The sequence below is a fragment of the Petromyzon marinus genome, chromosome 34, assembly GCF_048934315.1.
Source record: "Petromyzon marinus isolate PM22_M1 ecotype Great Lakes invasive population chromosome 34, UKy_Petmar_22M1.pri1.0, whole genome shotgun sequence".
NCBI lineage: Eukaryota > Metazoa > Chordata > Hyperoartia > Petromyzontiformes > Petromyzontidae > Petromyzon > Petromyzon marinus.
In genome coordinates, this window is record NC_133700.1 from 4,688,889 (window position 1) to 4,706,712 (window position 17,824).

The 17,824-nt window shown below is 53.2% G+C and overlaps 1 protein-coding gene across 1 annotated transcript in view; it reads right to left on the reverse strand.

Annotated features, from left to right (window-relative positions):
* The window catches only part of LOC116948618 (inactive dipeptidyl peptidase 10-like), a 681,203-nt gene that overhangs the window by 233,017 nt on the left and 430,362 nt on the right, over nucleotides 1-17,824 (reverse strand). Inside the window, exon 12 of the mRNA XM_032965456.2 lies at nucleotides 17,251-17,289. Coding sequence (XP_032821347.1) covers nucleotides 17,251-17,289 — 39 coding nt within the window. The remainder of the gene's footprint in view (nucleotides 1-17,250; nucleotides 17,290-17,824) is intronic.

Genomic DNA, 17,824 nt, shown 5'->3' on the forward strand with positions numbered 1-17,824 from the left:
CCAAGCCACACTCTGTGCCGTATCGTAAACACACTGTAGTCCGCGCTCCTTCAACGCAGGAGGAGGAAGAGCAAAACGACACAAAGACACTTTCTTTCTCTCATGAAGCCTCCTCGCCGTGGCGAGCAGCAGACCTCGACATTGGCAATTCGTTTCCGAACACATTGACATTCACAAGAAGACAGATCGTACCTTTCGGATTGTGAAATATTTAAAGGGGTTAATCTGGAGATTTGTTTTTTTTATGCTACTGGTTCATCAAGCGCCACGGACACTTTTGAGACCGCAACATCTTGTGTATTGTTTGAGAAAATTCTAAATGTCCTCCAATAAACAAGCTGATATTGGACAATTTGTTTTTATTTTGCTGTGCTGGGGGAAATGAAGGCACAAGCAGCGTCATAATCGGCTGTGGGTTTTTTTGCCTGGGAATGTGAAATTAGATTCACTTCCCAGTGGAGCAATGTAATGTGCATCATTTCTGCTGGATCCCAAAACAAAAAGCAATACAGTAACACACATTTACAAGTGCACGCGCACACATGAACGCACACAAACAGACACGCGTACGCGTACGTACAGAACAACGTCGGGTGCTGGTGGCTAATACAAGGCTCCTCACTCTACCCGCGGGAGGGCATTGAGGTCGCCATCTCCTGGCATGCTGGGGCGTGAGGGCATTATTGCAGGTGGGTTAATTTTCATCTGTATTCCGTCTGTACGGGGATTAAGTGTCATACCACCCCCCCGCCCCCTTCTTCGAATTCGTGGCTTGTCTCCAAGTACTTCGGTTTCCTCCCACGTCTATAAAAAGATCATTCCCTGATTTGGCCAAACATCCCGATGTAGGGCCGCAGAGATTAGGGCAATTTTGGCGCGAGTTCTGGCTGCCTTCCTAGCTTGTCTGTGGTCTAAAACAACGTCTGAATCATCGTCCCTCTATGGTGCCTGCTACGTACCCCGTAACCCCAACGCAGTCATTGCACACAATAGCGCCACTAACGTAGCCGTCTCTTCCCGTGTATTGGCCGTGAGAGAGGCTGAGATTCACAAGGCGGCAGGAAGCTAATGGGTGGCTCCTCACGGAATTAATCACCCCCCCCCACCCCCACCCCCGCTAAGTTAGAGTCAGCGTCCAAAACGCCTGTCAGCAAATGCCACGATTTTAATAGGAGCCAGGGCTTCTGTTCATGCATGTATTTATGTGTGTGCGCAAACCTATTCCTTCACCGCAATGAGTGAACGTCATGTAATTTTATCCACTTTCAAAAACACACACACACACACAGACAAACTGCTTTAAGTTGGAATTCACGGCTGGATGGGAGCGCTAATCGCCGAGTCGGCTGCCCAAGGTGCGATAAAGCCGAGGCCCACGCTCGGCAGAAGCACGCGGCAGCAGCCACGCAGCGACTCTGCCCGCCAGCAAAGCCCGGCAAGGGCAGCCACCACACGGCGGACCCAACACGTCCAGCCCCACCACCCCCTGTGGGTTCAGCTCCCCCGCCCCTCCCCACCGACTTCCCCCCCCCCCACCCCCCCCCCACCTGCCAAAGGCTCAGCCACCCCCACCCCTCACTTCACCGAGTTGCCCAATGTCCGCTACAATATCATTGTAATCTATTATCATCATCATCATCAGCATGAGAGCTGTGGCAGAGAGTCCAAGGTAGACACAAGGAGATCGTATCGCGGCCCATTTATGTTCAGTGATTTTTTTTGTTTAATATTCGTACACAGTTTGTTCAACATTCAATATGTTGAGGCCCCCCGCCCTTTAATCTTTGTAAGCCGCCCTCACCCCCTCTACCCCCCCCCCCCCCACCCCCCAGCACTTCTAAATGACGACGATATCGGAGCCAGTAATGGGCCCCCACTTTTACCGGCCAACAATGACCAGCGCGGTTGAAGTGCGGTCAACCAAATCTCCCGACTGCCAGCGATTTGTTTTTGTTAAAGGAAGATGACCATTAATTTCAATGACGGAATTAATATTTACGTGCATCGCCATAGTCCGCAACTGTAGGAAATGCCGCGGTCAGTGTTGTATGAATAATTATGAACGAACTGATGAAAACAATGGAATTGCTGATCATTGTTCGGTAAATTATAAATTATCGCGATGTACGCATGGGGCTGAAACCTGAACTATGGAGCCCTTGCATATGAACACGGCAATCAGAAATGAGCTATCGCTCGTTCCAGTAATTATTCATGAACGTGTGCTCGCAATCCTGGCCTATGTCAAGGTAAGGAGAGCGTGAGACTAAATCATATTGAGAATTGTTACCGTTAAGTGTGGGCTTATTAAATCCCCCTCTACCCCCGCCTCTACATCCAGCAGTATGAATGGGTTCACCGCGGTGAGCTTATCGGTTTCTTGCAAACGACAACCTCTGCACCAGCAATGTCCCTTGCCGACAATTCAAGTCCCGATCCCTCTTCCAGGATCGTAACCGCTGCTGTCACCATCCTAGAATCCCGCACAGATCCGGAAGAACGGCCTGATAGCGAACAGTCCAGACTAAACACCTCATTTGAGACCCAAGAACTGCGCCTCTTGGCCTTTGACATTCCTCCTCGAAGACACCGGCGGTGGAACCACCAGCTGCATCAGGACCATCTACAGCGGTCCTTGGAGCACATCTCCCGCACGAACGGAAAATTCAAGACAAGCCACAGCGATGCGACCGTGGCCATGACACTCAGACTTATGGACTACGTAGTAAACCACTGTGGTCTGTAATCCAGCACTGCAGAAGAGGTCGGCGGGGGTTGGAGGATCACCGCACAAATGTAAAAAGAAGCTCCGTTCCAGCGGGCGCGTCGTGGAGTCGCCAACTCCCTGGCTTGCCAGCAGAAAGGCGGTACAATAAAAAAAAACGTCGTCCACCTTCTTGTTCCATCCGTATGGGGATAGGGTGCGCGTGGGATCTCTCCAGTTGCTCCGATTTCCTCCCGCGTGTAAACTCGCATTAACTGGACGATGCCACCTTGACGGAGAGAGAACTACAGAGCCTTAGGGGGAGTTTGGCACCGGACCGCTGCTCCCCCCCCCCCCCACTTGTCTGTGGTTCCCCTTCGCAGCGCCTCCGAGTCGCCCCCCTCCCTCTCTCTCTCTCTCTCGGTCTACGAGAGCGAGCGGATACAGTGATGCGCATTACAAGTTGACGTTATTGTTACGACTATTATTGTTGAACTGTGTATAAGAGAGCTCACAATGCGTGAGAATTGGGTGCTCGTGATAAATGTGCTCGCAGCGTAAACAAAATAAGCGAGGATAAAACATACGTATATAAAATCGTGGTCGTGATTCGCAACAATTTGCCGGGAGGAGGAATCATTTCACCCGTTCTACTTAACGAAATGTACTGAAACGTGATGAATTTATGCAGCGGCACCTGAAATCCTCGGGAGTAAATGAGATGCTCAACCCATTTTACTTCTTAATTATTTTCCCCCGACTAATTGCTCGCATATTTATTTATCTGGTCGAATTTCGCCACAAAAGGGCAACGCAATGACGGATCGCGCGCACGCACGCGCGCGGGGAGCCGAGAGAGTGATGGTGGGGGGGAGGTAACGGGATGATGGATTACGGGGCGAGGCTTTCCAAAACACGCGTGGTGGCGGAATCCCGATGAGTCGGGATTGCCAAGGAGGGGTTGGTGGACCGCAGAAAGACCGTCGTGGGCATGAGACGCTGACCTGCGAGAAAAGACGCCGCCACCCCCCCCCCCCTTGCTCCAACAAGAAAGCAGTACAGCAAGTAGGGCTGGCCTACATGCGCCCGATACGTGGCGTTTTACGATCGTTGTAACACCGGCCAGGCTGGCTTAGGCCGGTTGAGCGAGCAGAATCGCAAACGGGAGGTTTGCGGGGTTCAACTTTTGGTTTGGGGGAGTTGACTCTCTCTACCCATCGTTCTCCCGGGGTCGATACAATTAGTACTACTGTGTGGGGTTAACAGTGATTGTGGAGCTAACAGTCGATGTCCTGTGGAATCAACTCATCCCCGCCATAGGAATATGGAATTTCCACCACTGGCTCAGGGCTGTAAACGGGAGATGAGCACCGCCTCAGTGCTGAATTTGAGCGGCAAATCGTTTCTGACTATTGACTAAGCGGTTGATTTATTACTGTATCCACCAAACACCACGGATCGTTGCGTTGCACATTCAGTCTGAGCATATATATTTTTTGTTTGTTATGAAAGACATTTGCTTAGAATTGGCTTGGTGCCAACGCGCGAACAGAGCCGCCCCGAGTCTGCAAAGGCCTCGGCAGCAGCGTTGCTCTTCACAAGCACACGACGATTCGTCCAACGGTGGCCATAACATTCCCAGCCGCCTGCATCTCAATTGCCATGCGATGCATTCTCACGCGAACAAACCTTCCACAGGTTAAGATAAAATGCATCTCATTGAGCTCTCAAAGGGTTCGAAAGTGCAGGCTTTAGGCATACCTTCCTCGATGTGCAATTATAATTTTATTTCTCAAGCCTCCTTTACTGCTGAAGCTCAGATAAAAGTCGACACTGGTTCCAGCGTTTTCTGCTAAAACAAATGCTGGCTGAAAAAAAACAATACATTAATTTTAAAAAAAGGTTCATAGGTTGATGAACGATGTGGTTTTCAGGGTTGCACTGCATGCTCCCTCGGCACAGTGTCCGACGTTTCGCTCCACATGCTGGGTGCTTCCTCAGGAACTGAATGCAGCACGAGGAAGATCGAGGCACGTGCATCGAAACGTCAGACATCGTGTTGAACGTGAGAGCCTGAACCAGGTAAGAGCCTGAATGTATGAGAGTCTAAACAGATGAGAGGCTGAATTGGTGAGCGTCTAAGCAGGTGAGAGGCTGAATCCGTGGGAGTCTAAGCAGGTGAGAGTCTGAGTGGGTGAGGGTCTAAGCAGGTGAGAGGCTTAATGGGTGAGAGTCTAAGCAGGTGAGAGGATGAATGGGTGAGAGTCTAAGCAGGTGAGAGGCTGAATGGGTGAGAGTCTAAGCAGGTGAGAGGCTGAATGCGTGGGAGTCTAAGCAGGTGACAGGATGAATGGATGAGGGTCTAAGCAGGTGAGGGGATGAATGGGTGAGAGTCTAAGCAGTTGAGAGGCTGAATGGGTGAGAGCCTGGACCAGGTGAGAGGCTGAATGGGTGAGAGTCTAAGCAGGTGAAAGGCTGAATGGGTGAGAGTCTAAGCAAGTGAGAGGATGAATGGATGAGGTTCTAAACAGGTGAGAGTCTGAACAAGGTGAGAGCCTGGACCAGCTGAGAGCCTAAACGGGTGTGTAGCCTGAATGGGTGAGAATCTAAACCAGGTGAGAACCTGAACCAGGTGAGGGCACGAACCAGGTGAGGGCACGAACCAGGTGAGCCTGATTGTGAGTCTAAATAGGTAAAAGCCTGCATGTGTGACAGTATAAACAGGTAATAACCTGAACGAGGTGAGAGCCTGAACAAGCGTTTTCCCCTGTAGCCCCGAGGCTATGGAACGCTCTTCCACGATATATGAGGCTTCTCGGAGTCTGTGGACATTTTTAAAATGGGGTTTCAAACCTATATATACACTTCCGCTTGTTAAACCTTCAGTCGTTTCAGTAAATGGATTCCTAAAATGCATTTAAATCAACATTATTTATATGCTGTGTCTGCTGCCGCTATGACCTGTACAGCGCTGTGTAAACCATTGATGAAAAGCCGCTACGTAAATGGCATTGTTGTTGTTGTTGATGATGATGATGATGCTTTGACGGTTTGCGAATGTGCCGTGGGTGAGAGCCCCAAAACGGCTGCTGCCGGCCGATGCGGCCACGGGGAGAGAGACGAACTCCTCTCAGCTGGGACGGCGCTCCCACAGGGAGAGAGAGGGGAACTCCTCTCAGCTGGGACGGCGCTCCCAGGGAGAGGGGAACTCCTCTCAGCTGGGACGGCGCTCCCACAGGGAGAGAGGAACTCCTCTCAGCTGGGACGGCGCTCCCACAGGGGAGAGAGAGGGGAACTCCTCTCAGCTGGGACGGCGCTCCCACAGGGAGAGAGAGGAACTCCTCTCAGCTGGGACGGCGCTCCCACAGGGGAGAGAGCGGGGAACTCCTCTCAGCTGGGACGGCGCTCCCACAGGGAGAGAGGGGAACTCCTCTCAGCTGGGACGGCGCACCCACAGGGGAGAGAGAGGGGAACTCCTCTCAGCTGGGACGCCGCTACCACAGGGAGAGGGGAACTCCTCTCAGCTGGGATGCCGCTCCCACAGGGAGAGGGGAACTCCTCTCAGCTGGGACGGCGCTCCCACAGGGGGGAGAGAGGGGAACTCCTCTCAGCTGGGATGCCGTTCCCAGGGAGAGAGGGGAACTCCTCTCAGCCCCGTCGCTCCCACAGGGAGAGGGGAACTCCTCTCAGCTGGGATGCCGGTCCCACAGAGAGAGGGGAACTCCTCTCAGCTGGGACGGCGCTCCCAGGGAGAGAGAGGGACTCCTCTCAGCTGGGATGCCGCTCCCAGGAGGAGAGAGAGGAACTCCTCTCAGCTGGGACGGCGCTCCCAGGGAGAGGGGAACTCCTCTCAGCTGGGACGGCGTTCCCAGGGAGAGAGAGAGGAACTCCTCTCAGCTAGAACGTCACTCCCAGAGAGAGAGAGGGGAACTCCTCTCAGCTGGGATGCCGCTCCCACAGGGAGAGAGAGGGGAACTCCTCTCAGCTAGGACGTCACTCCCAGGGAGAGAGAGGGGAACTCCTCTCAGCTGGGACGGCGCTCCCACAGGGAGAGGGGAACTCCTCTCAGCTGGGACGGCGCTCCCACAGGGGAGAGAGAGAGGAACTCCTCTCAGCTGGGATGCCGCTCCCACAGGGAGAGGGGAACTCCTCTCAGCTGGGACTGCGCTCCCACAGGGAGAGAGGAACTCCTCTCAGCTGGGATGCCACTCCCACAGGGAGAGAGGAACTCCTCTCAGCTAGGACGTCACTCCCAGGGAGAGAGGAACTCCTCTCAGCTGGGACGGCGCTCCCAGGGAGAGAGGGACTCCTCTCAGCTGGGACGGCGCTCCCAGGGAGAGAGGAACTCCTCTCAGCTGGGACGGCGCTCCCAGGGAGAGAGGGACTCCTCTCAGCTGGGACGGCGCTCCCAGGGAGAGGGGAACTCCTCTCAGCTGGGACGGCGCTCCCGCTATGGACGCCCGCCTCATCTCACGCAACGGTCTACAAAGCTCCCGCGTTCAATCATCGCTCCAGCGAGTGTCCCCACGCATTCTCCTCTCCTCCTCTCCTGGCTCTCGCTGCTGCTGCTGCTGCTGCATCTATGAGATACCGTTACATTCACAGACTTTTAGAACAAAATAACATTCGCGGTGATATTGTTCTTCAAATGAAACCGACGGCTACGTCTGAGCGCGGGCGGATCGAAACCGGCAACGACGCCGAAACCGGCAACGACGCCGAAACCGGCAACGACGCCGAAACCGGCAACGACGCCGAAACCGGCAACGACGCCGAAACCGGCAACGACGCCGAAACCGGCAACGACGCCGAAACCGGCAACGACGCCGCTTCCCTCGCTGCCCTCGCACACGACAGCGGCGTGCTCGAGTGTGCAGGCGGTGTGACTGCACGGCGTGCCCATGGACCGGGGACATTGGACAGGGCGCCCCCCCCTCACCCCCCGCCCCGCCCCCCTGCCCCCGCCCCGCCTCTCCCCCCCCATGTCATTCCTTGCCCCCAGTGCCCCACGGGTTGTCGCACTACGCTGTGAACTCAGCTAGCAGAGTTCGGTATCCCAGCGAGGGTTCACTTCAGTGGTGAGTGGGGCATCGCAAAGCCATCCTGGACCCCCCCCCCCTCCTCACCTCCTCACCTGCCCATGGAATGTGTATACATATAGATTAGGAAAGGCTTTAACCCACATTTTTTTGACTTGAATATTAAGAAGTTACAAAGGGAGGGGGGGGGGGGTGGCTGGGGGTGCTTAGCGTGGAGCCGAGGACTGTGACGAAATTATCGCACGCCGGCAACATGACGTACCACGTGACCCCCCCCCCATCTCATCCCAACCTCGCCACCCCCGGAACGTCCGGTCGATTTCCACGGTGCTGCTGCTGCTGCAGCTGCCGCGTGAGCGGCGCGCGTTCCACCTTTAACGTGCGCGCGCACCCCCTCCTCCCCCCCCCCCCAAAACCGCCCCCGGCGAGAGTCGAGAAATCCGCGCGCGCCGGAGACGGCAGCCCCGCTCATGCTTTTCGGCTTTTAAACAGCGGAGGCGAGTTTCGGCTGCGACGCATGGCCACACGGCTACGCGGCAAATAACTAAAAAAAATACATAAAAAAAATAACGGGAGCCCACGGGGAGTCGGTCAGGGAGAGTGTCAAGGGCACAGGGCCCCGGGAGTTAATGCGATTTTGAAAAAAAAAATACTTAACGGTTCACTTTGGCTTCGCGAAGTTGAGATGTGACACGTGCATGTATGATATCCTCGCTGTGGTGAATTTAGATTCATTATTGTCACTTTAGCTTCAGAGTAAAGACCGGAATTCATTCTATTTATTGGCACCGATTCAGTTGAAGGTGTCTTTATTCTGCCTGCAATATGCTGTCATTCATTTCGCAGAAGGCGTTTGCTTTTCTGCTTCTAACTCGAGAATGAAAGCCAGTGCAAGGGTGAACAATCGACCAAACACACGATAGTGGCACCATGGGCATTCATAGCTCTACCATCGCAGCACTACCAGTGAGACGACACCACTCGCTACAGGGTAGTGGGACCCTGGGCAATCAAGCTCTACATTCACAACATCCATGGGGAATCTTCTTTGGTTCTTTCGGTAAAGTCACGTAGAATGAGAATAAAATAATAAATTAATGAAATAAAATAACAATAAAATTCTCATGTTGAATTAAAGTGAACTGTGGACAACTTTGACAGAATTACTGAAGGCCAGAAAGGTGATCAAAATGTTGAGATCTTTCTTTCCAATCAATGACTGGGATGTTTAAAAAAAATGTATGAACCTGTTTTCCAACTTTAATATATTCACCAATTGAAGGAAGCACAGTAAGTAGGTTATTCCTATAGGACAACTGTATGTATGTGACAATTGATATGGGCACCTCCACTCATTTCTGTTCGGAGCAATCGTGTGTACGTATGCCAACCGGGGCTAATCGTTTCTAAGGTCCCTATTTCCTTGAGGTTTCACCAACACGTTGTATGTACACGGGCAGTCAACATTTATTCTGGCCATGAGGGTGGCTGGCGAATCTCTCGAGTACAGGAGGTCGCCCTCGCTTCCCACCAGCCGCAAGAATAATGGGGGTGTGATGCAGGCCTGCTCGGTGTGATATCCATATCGTTGCGTTTCACAGATATTTGAAACGAACGCGTCGTCATCTCTGTGGAGCCCCCCCCCCCCCCAGGCACGTCTTCCATCGTAAGTGTGCAACGCATCTTGAGATGGACATTCTTCCTCGAATCAACGTGGCCCTTGACAGGACACCACGACGGCCAACATTAGCGGAGAGCGATACCCGAGCAACGGGCTCTTGGTAACTTCTCCCCCCCCCGCCCCCTTTCAGCAAACCCACACGCTGACCAGCTACGGTGAAGTGTGGATAAAGAGGTCCCTCGTGACCGTCACGGTGTGAGAAAGTCCCTTCATCCAACAGTGGCGTTTGGAGAAGGGGGCTGCGTCAAAATGCAATTGACAAAAAATAAAATCACGGTTACCAGTCGATGGCTGCCACCTGCGCCGCACGTGCCCTCATTGCAGATGCCAAACCCGACGGCTTTTCGCCAGACCCAAGTGTGCGCGTTGCACAGAGGCGCCTCAAGACAAACACGTGCCACTCTTCCCGAGTTATGTGAACACGTGGCGATGAAATCCACGTGGGCGATGAAAATCCACGCGCTTTTCATCCCTCGCCAGGACCCTCGAGTCATCACCCAAGGGATGTTTAATTTCACTCCGACGTGAACACGGACGCTAGTAGAATTGCATTAAAACTCCGGCGAGTGCCGAGTCGGCAGGCAAGGAATTGAGAACGGGATCGCGGGAAAGCTATCCAACGCCGCCCAATTAGGCGTTCATCGGTGGTGGACAACCGTGCGAACGTTTCACACCTCGTGCATGTATTCAACTGTTGAGCGTGCACCTGCCCGTTATTTAAATGAGCTTCAACGCATGTGGATACCGTACATGGATTTCCCTCTTCTTGGTCTGCTCTTCCACGCTGGGCAGACATCGTGAGAAGCGGTGGGAGTACCCACACTTTACCCCGCCAAACGCGAACCGACCGATCGACGAACCACGTGGTACTGCGGCCAGTTACGCCGCCGGGTGGATAGAGGCAAAGTGGTTAGGGGGACGGGGTGGGGGAAAGAAACGGCAGTGCCTCGGGATCGATCGAATCAAGTATCTGGATGCGAACCACAACAACAACACAGCATCCTCGCTCCCTATGAGATACACCGACGACACTGAGTGTACAATGGTGATCACAGTTATTTACTTAAATGTATTCAACTCGTCAAACTCATTCGGGAGGGGGGTGGAATTCCATCACCCGGGGCAATTTCACTTGGAAGAAAATTTGAGTGCCTGGAGAAAACCCCCCACACATACGCACATACGAGGAGAGAATGCCTATCAAATAGTTATTTGCCGTACTGCACCATAGAAGCGATATTTTTATATGTTATTACTGTAGCCTTATGCTTCCACGCCATCCCTCAATGCCAGGTGCATTGCAAAGCATTAGGCCACCAATCCCACCACGTATGTTTCTATCTCTGGAACCAGCAAATCATAAAAACGCACGTGAGCACAAACAAAATGTGGAAATGTTTCCGCTGAATGGAAAGGAGTTGTTTATTTTATACTTGCCTTGCCGTTAATGTCGTTCTGTTCCTTCCACTAAACATTGATCACTGTAAACCAGCTTTGCAATAGGGAATGCAATTATGTATACACACACACAGGCATCACTTTGTATAAAACACCATTTCCAGAAAATACAAAGGAAATGGAATGATTGCAGCCCAGGGTATACAGGATTCCAATTTGCAATCATTTTTCCATTGATTGCTGTGGACCCAGGATTACGGTGCGGCGAGCGGGGTGGGAGAGCGGGGAGGGAGAGCGGGGTTGGTGAGCGGGGAGGGAGAGCGGGGTTGGTGAGCGGGGAGGGAGAGCGGGGTTGGTGAGCGGGGAGGGAGAGCGGGGTTGGTGAGCGGGGTTGGTGAGCGGGGAGGGAGAGCGGGGTTGGTGAGCGGGGTGCGGGAGCGGGGTGCGGGAGAGCGGGTGTAACAAGGGTTCATTTCGGGACGGGCGAGGCGTGTAATGAAGGGCCAGGTTACCGTGACGTTACACGCCACTGCCTGCCTGTTATTGGCCTCAGACCTATCTGCCCTCCATTTCCTGGCCGCTTCCACCTCACCCCACCCACTCCCCTGCCCTCCCAAGGCCGCTTCCCTTCTCCTCTGCTGGGCCACACTCCCTGCTGCCTGCCCCCCCCCCAGCCCCTGCACCCCCCCGCCCACCTGCTCTGCCTCCCGTCCCACCGCCGCGTCTTCTGCTCTGAGTCTTAATAACCCAGAGCCCCAGCGGCCACATTCAAATGCCGAACGTGTGCGCACTTGAAGTGTGCACTCGGCTGCAAAACTTGCGAACGGCTGCGCATGTCGAGCGGTGGCGTGTGCTGGCGATGCAGTTTCAACTGAAGAAGCAACGTCTGAATGCGACGGCGACTCCAAGATGCTTCGCAAAGCGTCGCTTCGGATGGAGCCGCAAAGCATTCATTGCTTAAGACGACGTCACAAAGCAACGCGAAACGTCGCCCGTCTCATCGCCGCTAGATTTGGCCCAGGAGAATGGTTCTTCAGCTCGCCGGCAAGTGAGCTGCCTTCTCCTCGTGTGCCAGGGGTATGGCACCCTCCTACACGCCTATGGGAAGGGAGTCTCACGTGACATCTGTGCGGTGATCCACCAACCCACGCTGCTGCCTCAGCACAGTGCTGGATTACAGGCAGCCACGTGCAGCGTAGCCACCATCGCCAAAAATAGGAATGAGATTCTGAATGCGGTGGAGATACAAAAGCATTCCACGTATAATAGCATTTGCTCAACTTATTTAGAACTTTTGGCGATGTGGCGTTTGATAATTTGGACACTTATGTTGAATTACCAAGGTTTGCCTGTGGGCTTAGAAACTCTGAGTTGATGAGAGTGGCATGATAAATGCATTTATACGATAATCAGTATCTCATGAGTGCCAATTAATTACCATGGCACAGCCATGAAGCCACCGGGCCATCTCGATCCAGCACATTTCAGAATGTATTTCCGAATTTGTTCATAATTATTTTAACAAGTTTTATTTCGGTCGATGTATGCAGGTTGCTCTTCACCCCCTACCTTCCCGCTGCCGACCACCTTCCCCCTCCACCACCACCTCCCCCCAGATGCCTTGTCCCCCTGCTCATTTTGACGGTCGTCACGGCAACAGCGGGGATCGTCCGTGGACCTTACGAGCACCGTGGCCTCTTTTTGCACCAGTGGCGCATTCGCAAAGGTTAATTAATGTCCTGGGGACAGAGTGGCTTCCACTTCAGCTGTTTCAGCCGAGACCATGCAGGTGGGTGGGTTACACTCACTGGCAACCCCAATTATTGCCGCATGACTTCAACAGCACTCGCCAGACTCCGGCTCCCGCCGTGCCACTGAGCTTCTTCTGAAGCCATTGGTCCGAAAAATGTCTCATCGGTACCACCTGGGATGGCAAACGATAACAATGATTTGTTGGAGTTGTTTCACCTCTCAATTGGCAAACACATATCATAGCAAGGTGGCTGTGGTAGCTTTCATACTATCTTCTTTGGTTCTTTCGGTAAGGTCACGTAGAATGAGAATAAAATAATAAAATAACACAATAAAATTCTCACGACGTTTCGGCCACAACGCAAGCGGCCGTCTTCAGGTGAAAGGTACGGACCTGTTGGGACGACAGAGCTTCAATGAATTCATTGAAGCTCTGTCGTCCCGACAGGTCACGAAAGCTTTAAATCGAAGCTTTCATACTATATTAGAAAACAATTGTCGCTGGCTGGTTAGGACAGACGGATGGACGGTTACGTCCAAAAGACGTGCACATTGCTGGATTCTGAGAAAGGAAAAGTAATTAAAGAAGGGAACCATAGTATGTCCGACAGAGGACACTATCTCAGAGCAAAAATGTACGTCGTGTGAAAGGTCTACGGAACGCGAAAATAAATATAAAGTACGTCTTTAAAACAAACAGTATGACAGTAGTAATCATTGATAATTACAAAAAAATTTGCGCAATGATATTCGCGCCATTCTTACAGTGCAAGGCTATTGCGAAGGCGCTGTGTTTCAGTAGGTGGGAGGGGGGGGGGTGCATGTTGCTCTATGTAATCCTCGTTGAGAACTTTGAAGGCAATTTTTCTAATTCTGAAAATGTGGACCGCGCCGCCGGGCACAGAATGGCCAACTCGAATGATATCGCGAGGTGCCTCGAACGCCCACTGTGAAGCATACGTATTTCATGGGTTAATGCACACAATGTAGCAATAGCCAGGCGCGGCCCACCGGATTCTAAACGCGAACCTCTGCCGCAAGCGCCAAACACGCTACCGTTGGGCCAGGTCATTAATTCATTCATCGCGCCAAACGTGTGACCCGCTTGTGACGAAATTCGCATAAACTGCGTCTCGAGTGATTTGTTTGATTCCACGTGTCACGATATATGGGCCAGGTCACTGCCCCATATATCTTGCTATCATACACTTTGTGCCCACGGTAGACACTGGTGTGGCTATTTCATGTGTCTCGAACAGTGGACACTGCCCATGCAGAATACTGATCATGCTGGATATTCGAAGCATTTGCAACCCCTGGTGGTAACCTTTTAACTTTTACACCGATATAGTATTAAAAAAACAGCATTACGCATACAGTACAATTAAACACCGAACATGCATTCTGCGGTCAGATACCGAGACGGTACAAAAGTCGTCTAATCGCATGTAATCCAGCGTTTAGCCGAACATGCTGTTCTCGGGAAAGATTTAGCGTGGCATATTAAGCCCCGATGATATCGTGCCATTGGCACAGTACGCTGGAGCTACGCTACCACGGTATATATTGAGCTCTGTCGGCGGCAGAAGACTTCCAACGCAAGGCCACCAATGTAGTCGCTACACCAACGATGATAATTTGATATCCAGTTTGCATTAACGGAAGCGTCATTTTCAAAGCGAGCTCGGAAATGAAGACGAAGTGTCTGAATCTTGACGCGAGCTTTTGGAGCCTCCCCGAAGCGAGAGAGCGAGCATTGTGTCAAACGCTCCCTGGGCGATGTCGTCAAGCTGCCGCTTCAGGATTCTTTTCGTCGCTTCAGTTCGCATGCGCCTGCTTCGGCTGCTACCGCTACATATCCTCGTTTTCCCCACCCGCCTTTCATTACCAATAATGCCGGTGGGAGACCCAAATCTATCGTTACGAACGGCAATCCTCGAATGCGTTTAATACTGAGTGTCTGCAGTGTTATGATTTTATACGATGTAACCTTTTGTCCCCACCAAGATCCTCCGCGGGTCACTCTTGTAAAACAGCTGACGGCTGAATGTCACTTACCCACGTCAACAAATAAACGACAACAACCTCTACGTCCGGACGAAGCGACCAATCCAAATACGGCAGAGAGCATAATCCTATGAACGTAATCCGAGTCAAACCACCTTGCCTCACTGACCCAACAAATCGAGTTGCAATTTAATAAAAGCTCAAAGTGCGGTTTAAGGGATTCAGAGGGCATTGCAGCAACATCAGCAGCAGCTGTGAACGCCAACCACGCAAGGCCTCTCCCTCCACCCATGTCTTCCCCGCTGCGGTGCCCGGCTCGCTCATATTCCTCGGACGGCTCTCAACGTCCTCCCTTTCGCGGTTGTGGGGCCGTCATCTGTTGGCCGATCGCCCACCCACTCCCCCATCGCTGGTTCAAGCGGGGGCCAAGTGGTAAACAGTCGGAGGGGATGGGCGCATCTCAAATGAGATTTCCTCCGCTCATCGATGTGTTTTTTTTTTATCACGCTCCCGTAAGCCGGTCACATTTTCCACAAAGCAATCTCCGAGTTCTGCCCGTAATGGCCCGTCCCGCCCGTGCCCTCCCTCCGCAGAGCCTGGAAACCTTTTTTTAATTCCTGCTGTGGAGGCTGCGGAGAAATGCTCCGCATCCCGACGGCGGAGTTCACCGCTCGGGGTCGCGTGTAAACGCAGCCACGCACGCCACGGCACACGGGCGGCGGCACTGCGCCCGCCGTCTCTCCGGACACAAAGCACCGTTCGGAGACGTATTGCTGCTGCTGCCGTCCGAGCCGCGGGGGTTGTTGTTGACGTCATCGAGGGGATGCGTTCGCGAAGCTATCCCAACGGGTTAATTAAGTGCTGCTACGCGCGTTGTGCCGGACCGCTGCCCTGGTGTGATGGGCGAGGCAGTTGGAAACAACGGCGCAGAGGTTTGCTACGAATCCCCACCACACCCCGGCTAACTCTGTCCACCCAGTCGATTGGCAGCGTCTCGTGCGTGGTGGGGTAAAGCGTGGGCGTTCGCACCTCTTCCCAGACGTCGAGCCAGTGTTGACGGGGAGGCCCAATTCCGTCGAGAGGTGCTCTCTAGAACGCCCTCCAGAAGAAGCCCCTTTGCCAGCAGTGGTGTGACCGAGCAATCGCAGCACCGGTGGTGAATGATACCTGGAACCTCACCTTGGTCTCCCCTAGGCTGCGCGAGGCCCCAAACGTGTGCATCTTTGACGGTGTGTGAACATCAGCACCGTTGAGACAAAGACGGCCAGACACGGTCCTGCCTCGCCAGCCCCTCTCGCGGCAATGCCTGACTTAATAGGTGCTTGCAAACAGCACTTTCCGCAACAAGTCATCCAGTGTGTGTGGGTGTGTGTGCATTCACACGTACATTAAGCACGGGTACTCGAACACACAGAGGCACACCAACCCAAACACGCCGTCTCACGTCTGACACGCGGCAATCTCACGTTATGCATAAGCACCACCCGGTGGTATGACAAGTTATGGGGCCCCTCAATATTTCTCCTCATGCTGCTGCTGCTGCTGCACGTGCAAGACACCGAGGGAAAATGATGAACAAGAATCCGAGTGATGCCGCAAGAAGAAGGTTGGCACGGCGGTTGATCAGAGGTCGCGTATCTGCCAGTCGACCCGATCTATTCACTGCGTAAGTCACAGAAGCCATCGCGCCTGGCCTCAAAAGCGGACCCAGCTTGGCACAAGCGGTGCGGCGGAACGCTTCCTCGATGCCGGCGGCGGTCACGGTCAACGCCGAGAGGTCACCGGGGCCGGCGCCCGAAGATGGCGTGGCCGCCAACGTCACACGGATCCCACGCGTCAACTCCCAGTGGCCGCCCCCGCCCCCCGGCAGCGTCCACACCCCGTCCGCCTTCACGTCCTCCCGTCGGTCGCCCGCCTCCGGGTGCCACTCGGGACGCCCGTCATTGGCGACCGCCGCCCCCAACCCCTTCACCCAGTGCGGGATTATCTCAGTAGCACAAGTAGCTACATATGTCGTAGCTACACGTGTAGTAGCTACACATGTCGTAGCTACACATGTCGTAGCTACACATGTCGTAGCTACACATGTCGTAGCTACACATGTAGTAGCTACACATGTAGTAGCTACACATGTCGTAGCTACGGGCCCCGCACTCTCAAGCTATCAATTCGGGTTCAGTGATTGTGCACTTGCTCTATTACTATAGTACTATGCCGCCTTCAACTTTTATGGACGACTGGGTGGGTACTGATTTGTCGTGTTATCTGGCTGTATAGCAAATGAAAAAATACAATAACTTTATTATGCAAATAACATTTTTGTGGTTTAATATTTAGGTGTTTATTTCATTTTATTTAGGGCCCCTTTCTAACACATGCTACAGGCCCCAAACTAGCTTAATCCGGCACTGCCATCACCCCTACCCCCTCTCATCACCCAGCGCCGCTTTTCGATCGATACCCAGGCGAGATAACGGTGGTGGTGGTGGTGGGCGCGGGATGGGGGATGCGCTCGAAACGCCACTCCCATGATCTCTCTCCTCGCGCGATCCAAACAGGCGCTCACTAACGGGCCCAAGATTAGCTGTCGCAACGGACCAAATGGGCGAGTGGGTGGCTCGCGTGTGGCCATGCATGACGAGTTCCGGGGGGGGCGGTGTGCGCGTCACCTGTCTGGGCAGCCAGGCCTCCGACGCTTCACGGTATCTCTGCGGAGGCAACAAAGGGTGGTGGGGGGGGGGGGGTTGGCAGATGCAGGGGTGGCAGAGTGAACATGATGATAATAATAATAATTAAATAATGATCGCGCAATTATTTTGTTCATTATCAAGATTAAGATAATAATTACAGCTTATACAGCGCCCTTACATAATTCTCAAGGTGCTTTACATAACAATGGGGGGGGGAGTGCACCGGGGAAGGGGGACGGGTTGGGTAAGAAGTCATTCCGAGTCAAAACAATCAAATGACTTCTGAAAGGGAAATGTCTTTCAGCGGAGAGACTTGAAGATCCCAACTGGACCGGACTCCCTGGTAGCCTGTGGCAGAGAGTTCCCCAGTCCATGTGCCATGTGTGCGCGGGGAGCGACAGTTGATCTGGGCACGGTCCCGTCAGTGAGATAGGCGAGGCTGCGTAGCCTTGAGTCACGTAGCGCGCATGCTCAGCCACCGCATACCCAAGCTGCTTCTGTTTGGCCGGATAGAGGGGGCTAAATGGGACACGGCACAGGCTGGAGAGGAGAT